This window comes from Chelon labrosus (assembly GCF_963514085.1).
Source record: "Chelon labrosus genome assembly, chromosome: 14".
In the NCBI taxonomy this organism is placed as follows: domain Eukaryota; kingdom Metazoa; phylum Chordata; class Actinopteri; order Mugiliformes; family Mugilidae; genus Chelon; species Chelon labrosus.
The window spans coordinates 13,874,003-13,885,430 of NC_140347.1; the positions used below are offsets into that span (position 1 = coordinate 13,874,003).

The window sequence follows — 11,428 nt, forward strand, 5'->3', positions numbered from 1 at the left end:
GTTAGAATAACATCCCGGGGAACTCACTCTTCCTCACGTGCACACAGGGGTTGCAGGCCGACGCCTTTTCCCCTCGATTGTCAGCCGCAGCACATATACATTATTTAGGGATTTGTGTAGGCATGTGTATACGCACAAAGCCGTAAAGGCGAGGTTATTTTTTGTCCCAGATACCTCTTTCCCTTTAAATTTTCCACGTGTTCTCCGAATTCTCTGCTGTTCCTCTGCGTTTCATGGAATCCAGGGAACGTTGCTTCCTCCCAGTGTTGGTGTGCGCTCGTCCAGGACCTGCTGGACTGAGGGGATGGGGGTGGTGGTGGTGGTGGTGGTGGGGGGGCACGCCTCTCCTCTCAGGAAGGCCGGCGCTTGGCGAGACCACTCCACTCTGATAGCCTGCCAGAAAACACACAGATCAGAGAACAGGCGACTGAGAAAAGAGAAGACAAGAGGCCAAGACTTGCTCAAAGAGGGCCAAAGGGCAACGCTGGTCTAGTTAATTCCCACACTGATCCAATTCAGGCTTTGCAGATAGCTAAAGTTTTGGTTGAGATTACATCGACGTGTCTGAAGCTTATAATCAGCGTGTTTTGACACATGTAGCGCTGGTTTCAGGTCCTCATGACTTCTCAGTAATGTTGTAGCTTCCAGGACAGGTAAGGGTTAACCCCTCCAGCCTGCTCAGCTGAATGCTCAGCGATAGATGAACTGATTCGAACCTAAAGCTGTGTTTGTAGAGTGGGGTGAGGGATATCCTCCAAGTTTTAACTCTTTAGCTGTGTAGTTCATAGAAACACTGGTGTTTAAATATATAGATTTGTTTGTCCCCCTCCCCCCTCACCCGTAGAAACTTTTAAAAACAGTTTCTACAGCTTTCAAATGAATTTGTTTACTTGGAAAAGGCTCCCTTGGTTGTTTTTCACAGATGAGACTTTCTGTTGTGCGCCTCTGGGCTAATTTGAAACATGTGGTTTTGTGTTTGCAGCGAAGTTAGGAGACCGTTTGTTTTGCCACTCTTTGTCAGGGAAGCTCAAACCGAGGGAAATTACGACTTAGCAAATACAAGAGTAAACTGAACAACTTTCTGTGAAACACACCAGATTAGTTTGTTCAGTGAACTTCATACCTCGGCAGAACTTTTTTTTTTTTTCTTCAGCTTTTTTTTTTTTTTCTTTCAGAGAAACAAGAGAGGCAGAGAGAGAGAGAGAGAGAGAGAGAGAGAGCGGACAAGATTGGTTCCTGAAACTGTTGTTCTGCCCCGTGATTGGTGGAAGCCTGTTGCTAGGCCTATGTCAGTGTTTGAGACTTTTCTGCTTCCTCTCCTCTGTGCAGTGATAGGTCGGGTTTGAACTGGTCTGGTGGACTTCTGCCACTTGTTGAACATCCCCACAGTTTCTGCGGTTCTCTCGCTTCTTACTACATGAGAAAACACTGCAGCCGCAATGCTGAGACACACATGTGTGTAGAGTTTACGCCTGGCATGGCTTCCTCTCTCTCTCTTTTCTAATCTCATTAGCTTTTATCATCCTCTCTATTGGTTCGGAGCTGCTGTTAATTCTTCTGTGCGCCCGTAAAGGAAAAACCACTGGTTTTTCTAAGCATTTTAGAAAGTAGCTGACATACTTTAAAACTTATACAGAGTTTAGAGAACTTAATTCTTGATAAAAACCTTGGATCTTAATTAAACTCCTTTGCTTTAACTGCTAATTGTTTGTTCCAGACTTATTATCCAGTTTTACACCACATTTACTGATAACTGTGTTGCAAAAACTCCACCGTGGGAAATTGTTTACTGGCTTCCTCAACCAAACCCTAAATTAAACACTTATTGAACTTTGCACTTCTTTTCTGGGGGGAAAACATTCATAATCTTCAATGGTGGCTATAAAATGTTCGTATTTTGCTCCTTTACTGAGCACAAAGGTCGTCGGCTTAGATTCAAAGAAGGCACAGTATAAGGTTTTAGTGTCAAAACGTGATAGAAAAACCAAATAAACTTGTTCCAGCTTTTTTATTTTGCAGAAAGAAGTGGCTAGACACGCTGAGACATGAAATGTACTATGTATAAGTAGCATGTACAATGTACACACTAAACAAACATGTGTAACTTCCTCTAAATAATGGCAAATGCTAAAATGAGCCGCCAGTGACAGTAAAACTAGAGAAGAGTCACAAAGTCAACAAAGAAATCCAAAGTTTTCAAAGTCATGGAGGGCCGTATGCTTAAACAGCTTTGTTCACGATGATTGACGCCGTAGCAAAGTGGCTAAGAATGGACAGCTACTGCATATTGTTGGTGAAATGTTGGTCCAGCGCTTGTCTTCAGTTCATTTAAAACATCTTTTATCATATAGCACATTTTTACTTATTGGTACTTAAGTGCACCTGCCAACTCGCTCACACAAACACATGCTCATTCTCACACCGGTGCCAAGCACTGGGAGCGACTCTGGGCTCAGTGTCTTTCCTCAAGGACGCTGTGACATTTTGTTAACGGACCAGAGATCGAACCGCTAACCATCTGGTTCGTCCTCCTGCTCAGAAGTTGCCCCCGCCGGATGAATTGCTGTTCCGCTGGTGAAACATGCACATATGATTATATGATCGGTTGATAAATCAAGCACCGAAATAGTTGAAGCTCAGCCCAAGTTTGATTTGTTGTGGGTCACCTCCGTCAAGCCGCTGCATGTGTCAGATGTTGGTTTGTGGCTTCACATCGCTGAAGACAAATGGAGCTTGTAGCCTGTTGCTTTTTTTTTTTTTCCTGGTAGTCTGAACACATAACTCAATCAAGCTGATCTTGGTTTGATATTGCGATATTTCTTCTTTCAAAGTTACGCTTTAAAGCTCATACTTCTCTTATTTGTTGACTTTAAACAGAAACTACTGTTTTTAACTGTAATCTTAAAAAGACTACCCATTTTAGACGAGTGTGTTCGGTCTCTTTTTAGCTGCACTGCAAACATAGATGGTTTGTTTCTGTTCTTTAACAGATGTTAAACATGCACCTGTCTGGTTGGCTCGTGCTTCAACACATATTAAGGGTTTCATGTGGATGGAAACAGTGTTTAAACGGCCACGTAGGCAAAAAAAACAGCTTGTCATAAAATATATCTGGAAAAACAACTTTGAATCCCAATCATTCCTGCCAATTACAGTTCATGGGAGTATTCTTTTATTACCATTAGTCTGAAACTAGTGGAAATGTGTCCATTGTTCAGGCCTTTCCTCCAGCAGATAAGTATCTGAAACAAATCTGAGATGATTCCTGTTGTTTCCAGGAGTCTTCCCCTTCATTAATCTTTCCTATGTTGTTCTAACCCTAATCGCAGCGCCCATCCCATGCACACATGTGCACAGGCATATCCAGGGTAGCGTCCCGGCTCGGTGGCAGTCCCAATGTCGCTGGTTTGTTATCAGCAGGCCGATACGTCTTTCATTTCATCACGCTTGGAATGTAGTTTGCATAAATCTGCTATTTCAGAGTGACACATTCATTTCAAACTCACTGCACGTGACATCAAAGAGGTACCGTATCGGGGACACCTACAGATGTAGATCTTCTGACTCCCCCTAGACACCTGCAGTGCGGTTTGTGTTTGTCACACTGTGTTCTCAGCCTGTTTCAGAAAGACACCCAGGAATACATGAAGGAGGCCCGCAGATTGTAATGGCAGTCAGGCATTACACAATGAGGTCTGGGGTAAACCGTTCGATTGTGTTTTCTTAGAGAGAGAGAGACAAACAAACAAGCAGACAAGTTCAACACACAGACCGAACTTGTAGTTGGACAGAAACTCACCTAACAGCCTTCCTGGAGCTTCCTCTAGTTGTCACATTATATGGTTATTTACCGTTTTGACGGGTCTGCTCAACATGCAGATTATTATGAGTACATATGTCTTGTTTTCAGTGTCTGGTTTGTGTAATTCAAGTGCAAACGTGCAACTTCCTATCATTTCGACCGCATGCAATCAGCTGTAGGTGTAATCACACCCTTCAAGTTTTCCCTTGATCGCTGAGACACAAACACAGACACCTCTGATTTGAATACAGTAAAGCTGCAGCGTGGTCAGTGCGCGTGCGCTCTCACAATAGTGTTTGGCCGTGTCCGCGAGGCCTAAGCGCTTTTTGTGTGAAAAGGTTCGGTGCGTGTCGTCAGCCCCGAACGCTGACCAGCCTCTTCTGCAGCTTTGCTGAGCCATGGGGCACCCGGCAGCCCTGGGAGTGCTGACTCCAGCCATGGGAACGTGTTTACCGCTGCCCTGCACCCCACCCTGTGGCATCAGGAGAGGGACTAGCCGGGGGGGGGGACTCGTTCCACACAATGAACCTGCTGAACACTGTGCTATCCGGTTATCAGTGATGGGGACTTGCAGCCGGTTGACAAACTGGCCAGGCAGGCTCTTGATCGGAGCACACATGGACAGACTTGCCTTTGCTTTGATTCCTGTTTAAGTCATCAATTCTAAATTTAACTTGTTTGTCTGGTTTTTACAGGATATACCCTCAAAGTCCAACCAAAGACATACAGTATGCAGAGTAGTGACGATGAACCGAGACGAGGACAGTAAATGTTTTTTTTTTATTATATTGTGCAATTTACTCGCCATAAAATGAGTCTTTCTCCAGAAAAATAAGAGCCTTTCAGTTCTGCTTGGGAAACGTGTTATTTTTGCAGCCTTTGCACAGAAACATGACGCGCAGACGAGCGCGTGCGCGTGTCTGGTTCACACGCGGGCCAATATGAGTGTGCGTTTGTAAATGTGGTCGCTGGCAATCTGGAGGAAACAACACTTGACTCGCATGTGCTGCGACGAGAAAATACAGCCACTTATCTGTTGTTCACCAGGAATTTCAAATACAAGCGAACCATTGACAAAACACGTAAATAAGCCTGATAATATCAGCATATACTCTTTTAGAAAACCATCACCAGATAATAATTCTGAGTAATTATTGACTTTGTAACCAGTGCAAGCGTGATAAACCAGTTATATACGCAGTTCTGTTCGACGTGTTATTGCCGAGCTGGGATAAACAAAGCCATAAGAGCTGCCTTGTCTTATCTCCGCTTCCTCCTGTCTTTTAAAGGGCTCCTCGGGCCCGGCCTGATTGGTGCAGGAGTGGTGTCATCTGTGGTCTGATAGGTTGTGGTGGAAAACCACTAACTGAAAGGCTGTTGTTGCAGCAGGTCCTGCAAGCCACCCATCTGGCTGGACGCCGATCCCCCCCCCTCCACTCCTGCACAGTGGACCTCTACCTTTTTTCGCTCACCAAGAAGAGCCGGGGGGCCTCATTTCACTCCCCCTCCCACCCCTAATCTTCCTCCTCCTCCTCTAACGCCACTACAGCAGGACGCCAACAGGGGGACTTGCTGCTGCATGCCAGGGCTGTCTTTAGGTTGTTGTTGTTTTCAACTAATGCACATAACACAGATAGCAGAGCCGCATGCATCTGTCGCAGCTATTTCAAGTATTCGCTCAATATCCAGCGCTCCCTTGTGATAAATGATCGACTGCATTGATTTGGAGTGATTGGAGGACCTTTAATTGATTAGTTAGCATACAGGGGAGGGGTGGTGCATTAACAGTAAATTCAATCATGATCAATGGCAGCAGGGAACAAAAGAAGGAGAGAGGAGTGATGATGTTTTCTTAGAGGGGGGGGGGGATTGTTCTCTCAGCTCACGTTTAGGTCCCCCCCTCTTCTTCCTCACTCCTAGCTCCGCCCTCTAAACCTCCCTCGCGTCGCCATTGGCCGCCGGGGGACCTGTTTTCGCCGCGCGATTGGCCGCCGAGCGCGTCGATCAAACGAGCCTCGACTTATTTACCGAATGTATGAGCGAGAGAGGACGGTATTCTGCTGTGGGGCCGCAACAGCTGACTACTGAGCACTTTGCCCAGTGCCTCAAGGAACAAAGAGAGGAGGAAACAGCCATTCACCCTATTTCTTTTTTTGCTTATTTTTTTAATCTTATAAACCCCCCAAATAAAACTGGGTGCAGCGAGGACACGAGATGAGGCACGCGGTCGCACCTGCACAGGACGTGGAAAATAATTCTTTCGCAGTGACAGACCTGTTAAAGATATGCACCCATTGTGAACGGCTGAGCAAAAAGGTAAGAAAAACAAGAAAGGGGGGGAGACAGCTCTCACGGTTAAACGCATCGTCTTTAATCCTCCACCTCGCTCCCGGGAGTTAATAAAAAACGGTGTCATGTTATTTTGCGGCGTCTCCAGCGACGTTTTTTTTTTTTTTTTCTTCCTTTAAACAAACAAGCTGCAGTGCAGTCTTTTGTCCAGGTTGTTTGCGAGTAAGAGGAAGAGTTTGTGGCCACCGGGCAGTTAAATCCCCCCTATTTCTCTTCGCTGCTTTTCTTTAAAAGTCGTCTTTATAGATGTCACGCATTCATTTCTTTTTTTTTTTCCACCCAGTGTCATTTCTGTGCAGCGAGCTGTTTTTTTTCACCATCATTCATTCATCTCCTACTTCATTGTTGCTCCGTGGGACAGTGTCCGCTAGGAGACATGTCTCGACAAGCAACGGAAAGTTACAGGACATAGAGGAGACGATGCAAAGCTTTCTGCTGTCTTTTTAATTGTGCATGAAGGGACACTTGCAGCGCTCCTCGTTCATTATGAATTATTACAGAGTTTAATTATTATTTTTTTATATTATTTTTTTATTTTTTTGTGGCATCTGTTCATTTCATCTCATCTCGCTTCTGCAAAAAAAATGTCAGAAATCTTTTAATTTTCTTTGCAAACTAGTGAAAATCATCATATGTGTTCAAGACTTTCTGATTTCTCACGGCCGTGGAGCAAAAATAGTGACAGTAGAGGGGCTGCTGGTAGAAATGGGAAGTGATGATTGCACCTAAAGATAGAGTCTCCTCTGCTTTTTTGTGAGATTTAAATCTATTTTCTCCTTTTTTTTATGTCTTGCAGGACTTGGGGGTAAGGATCCCAAGACCACTAGGCAACGGACCAAGCAGATTTATCCCAGAAAAGGAGGTATGACGTGATCTTCACCCTCAGGTTTATCTGCGTGTGTGAGACATTTGCACGGGATGCGTCTAACGCATTGATCATCTCTCGATTAGATTCTTCAAGTCAGTAAAGTGGACGCCAGGACACGGCTGATATTTGAGGATGCGTTTGCAGCCCTCGGTCGCCTCGACAACGTTTCCCTAGTGATGGGCTTCCACCCACAGTACCTGGAGAGTTTTCTCCGGACGCAGCACTACCTGCTGCAGATGGACGGGCCCCTGTCTTTGCACTACCGACACTACATCGGCATCATGGTGAGACCGCGCGGAGGCCTCTGCGGATCCTCAAAACAGCGCTGCAGTCTGTCTGTCTGTTGTCTTGTGGTTAGCTTTATCTTTGCGTGTGATCTCTCGCAGGCTGCCGCTAGACACCAGTGCTCCTACTTGGTGAACCTCCACGTCAACGACTTCATCCAGGTCGGGGGAGATCCTAAGTGGCTGAACGGCCTGGACGAGGCCCCGCAGAAGCTGCAGCAGCTCGGAGAGCTCAACAAAATCCTGGCCCACCGACCCTGGCTCCTCACCAAGGAACACATCGAGGTGAGACGGCGGGCACGTAGCTGACGGTGGACGTGGGTGTGAAAAGTCTGATGTAACAGGTTGAGATCATGGGCGGAGGCTCGGGACTAGCTGCAGCTGGCTGCTTGAATAGATTTGAGAGTTGCGCGAGGACTGGATAGAGGGTGATGTGTGAAAACATATTCCCCCCCACCCCTCCTCGTTTGCTTCCTTAAAGGTCATTGATATTGAAGTCATTATTTGGCTTTGCTCTGCGTCACTCACAGTTTTTCCTCTGTTTATTTCCAGCGCCTGTTGAAGGCAGAGGAACACAGCTGGTCCCTGGCAGAGCTGATCCACGCCGTGGTCCTCCTCACACACTACCACTCCCTCGCCTCGTTCACCTTCGGCTGCGGCATCACGCCCGAAATCCACTGCGACGGCGGGCACACGTTCAGACCCCCCTCCGTCAGCCAGTACTGCGTGTGCGACATCGCCAACGGCAACGGTCACGCCATCCACCACGACGATTTTCTCGGCAACCAGGTGAGTGGGGACGGTGTGTGAGGAGAGAGGAAACGAGAGAAAGGTCCCCATTAAAACAAAACAACAAAAAAAAACATTTGCTTTCTTTTTATAGGAAATGTGTGGTGAGGTGGAGGTGCTGATGGAGAGGATGAAGCAGCTGCAGGAGTGTCGTGACGACGAGGAGGCCAGCCAGGAGGAGATGGCGACCCGCTTCGAACGGGAGAAGACCGAGAGCATGCTGGTGGTCACGGCTGAGGACGAGGAGTGCGTCCCCTCGAGAGACGTCTCCCGCCACTTTGAGGACCCCAGCTACGGCTACAAGGACTTCTCCAGGAGGGGGGAGCATGTGCCCACATTCAGAGCGCAGGTAGAGGTCTCACCCAGTCTGTGTGCCGTGTGCAGTGAACACTTAGCGACGCGGCGATACGAGCGGGACTGATTGTTGTTTCCTGCAGGATTACAGCTGGGAGGACCACGGTTTCTCTCTGGTCAACCGACTGTATCCGGACGTTGGTCAGATGCTGGACGAGAAGTTTCAGATGGCCTACAACCTGACCTACAACACCATGGCAACGCACAAGGATGTGGACACCAGTATGCTGCGCAGGGCCATCTGGAACTACATCCACTGCATGTTTGGCATCAGGTCAGTCACTGAACAGCTTTTAGTTTTTTATATAATTTTATAAAATAAGCTGCTTTGTGTTCCTGACACTGTTGCTCTGTGTTCCTCAGGTATGATGACTATAATTACGGGGAGATAAACCAGCTTCTGGACCGTAGCTTTAAGATCTACATAAAGACCATGGTGTGTAGTCCTGAGAAGACCACCAAACGAATGTATGAGAGTTTCTGGAGGCAGTTTCAGCACTCCGAGAAGGTGAGCTTGAAGCCCGAATGCCCTGACATCGCCGCCCCTTCATTTAACCGCAGCGTCCTAACACCCGTCTCCTCTCTCTCGTTCCCCGCAGGTCCACGTTAACCTGCTTCTTATGGAAGCGCGAATGCAAGCTGAACTGTTATACGCTCTGAGAGCGATCACCCGCTACATGACATGAAGTGCTTTTGGCGTTTTCATCGTTGTCTTTTTACTGTTATTGTCGTTGCTCATTGTGGGACACTTAAAGGAAACAAATCAAAGGGGGGGAGGGGTTCAACAAAAAAAAACGCGGAGGAGAGGAGAGCCCTGGGTTGTGACAGTGCTTGTTGGTTGGATGTCGAGAAGAGGATCTGAACAAATGGAAAGCAAGAAAAAAAAAAGAGAAAAAGATTACTGTCGGGAGAAGAGTCATCTCAAAATACAAGAGGATACACAAACTCCTTTGTTTTTTTTTTTCTTAGTTTGTGTTGCCTGCAGTGCCAAAACTGACCAAGAGAGGGCAGCCTGGAGCAAACTCCTTCTCTGCTATGGGGAGTTTGTGCTGGAGGCAACCAGGACTTCATTTTAGTATTCCAGCAATGCAACACACACTGGTTGCCAATCTCACCCGTCTATTAGAGTGAAGAAAACCCCAGAAAGAAAAAACGTGCAGCCAGAAACAGTCTGCACTTTAATTTTGTCGTCACTGTCATGTTTAGTTTCTTTTAATATTTTTCTTATTTCATTTTGTACTAGAAGTGTTGTCGATGTGGTTGCTGGTGGTGACTGGAGGTGGACGCATTAACTTTGGGCGGTGATTTTTTTTACGTGTGCCTGAACTATCCAGCACAGTGTGCATACGTGCTGATGCTGCTGCTCCCATGTCGTATTCAGAGGGGTCATATTGATCCCCAAATCCCCCACCCCCTCACCCAAACCTCCCCCAACCCCCCCCCCAAACCCTTCAAATAAGCCCCTGTCCATTAGAAATCCACAGCATTACCCCCTTCCCTGTTTCCCTCTACCCAAATCTCAAAACGTCGATGTAAGCTAATCCAACGAGTGTGTGAAAACCAGAGGTGTGGAGAAAAAAAATAACTCAAAAGAACACTGTCTGAGCCCTTTTTGAGTTTGACTGTATTGGTGTGCGTGAGTCCTATGTCCATGATGACTGATGTGTGGATGTTTGCGTGTGTTTTACCGAATTGACGGAGAGAGGAAATAAAAAGTACGACTTTTGAATTTCATGTGTCAAAAAAAAAAAAAAAAAAGATTTAAGCGAGGCACTTTGAAGGAAAGACTTCTTGCTTCTGCTGTAGCTCTGTTATTGCGAGATAACTGTTAATCATTTGTTGTTATTTTTCTGGTAATGGGAAAAAAAAAATGTTTTGTTTTTTTTTTTTCAAAAAAAAAAAAAAAAGCTAATCAAAAAGAAAGTTAGAAACCAGGTTTTCCAGGAGGGATTTGCTTCCGGTTGCCCTAACCACACCTTTATCTGTCTTCCGCTTATCCCAGCTGCCTGGTCGCCCTAACACTTTCAAAAGCTTTGGATTGTGAATTTTACCAGTGAACGAATACCTCTTCTGTTTTTCTCTAATGAAACATATAAAGAAGTGCTCTTTGGTGAGCAGAGACTCTTTCTGGGCCGCCACGCGTCCCCGCTGCTCGGGGACCCGGCTCGCCCACGCAGGGCCGACTGCGGTCGATAGCTTTCGAACGCAAAAGGTTGTAGCTGTGCTTATTTCCCTGCTGGGGAAGTCTAACCAGTGCAAAAGCAGCTTTTTTTTTTTTTTTTTTTTTATTTTGCACAGAGGTGTGAAACCTCTGCTGTTTTGTTTTTTGTTTACTAAAATCAGTAAAGTACTGCATTCTTCTGAGAGTGGATTGAAAGAATCAAGACAGATGAATGAGTGTTATCCTGATGATGATGATGATGGGGAGGAGGATGAGGAGGGCTGTGATGATAAACGAATGGTACATTTGGAAGTGGTTTGAGAGGAAGAGTTGTTTTTTTTTTTTTTCAAACTTCTGACTGATGTCAGTTACTGACACTTTTTATATGAAAATATATGAAAAAGATGGAAAAAAAAATAAACTATAATGTTGAATTGTTGTGTATCATTCGTAGTTTTCTCCTAAAACAATTTGGATTCTGTTGCTTCATCGAAGAGGTTGTGTTCGATGTGGAAAGACCAACACAAATCGGGGAAACAAGTAGTCATAGCACAATCAGTGTCGCCGCAAGCTCACTCTCTGTGCTCACTTGCACAACAGTCGGAAATTAACTAACCCATTGTAATTAGTGAACATATCTGAGTGCTGTTATGCAAAAGCTACTCGTGGGAAGACATGGAGTTTTACTTCGGTTCCAAAGTACACTCAGCGCTTTGATAATAAAACTGACTTCACCAACAGTAAGCTGAACTCAGGGGAACAGTTCAGTTTGTCAACAGTACAGTACAGGGACTTTCATGTGTATTTGATTTTACTGTGCA

The 11,428-nt window shown here is 45.8% G+C and overlaps 1 protein-coding gene across 1 annotated transcript; it reads left to right on the plus strand.

The window, feature by feature from the left end:
- Positions 1–5,743: 5,743 nt before the first annotated feature.
- Positions 5,744–11,041, plus strand: sesn1 (sestrin 1). Its single transcript, XM_084560618.1, has 9 exons — positions 5,744–6,118; positions 6,948–7,013; positions 7,103–7,303; positions 7,406–7,588; positions 7,856–8,092; positions 8,187–8,441; positions 8,530–8,720; positions 8,810–8,954; positions 9,046–11,041. The coding sequence occupies exons 1-9, from the start codon at positions 6,017–6,019 to the stop codon at positions 9,130–9,132; spliced, it is 1,467 nt and encodes a 488-aa protein (XP_084416744.1). The 5' UTR covers positions 5,744–6,016; the 3' UTR covers positions 9,133–11,041.
- The last annotated feature ends 387 nt before the right edge of the window (positions 11,042–11,428 follow it).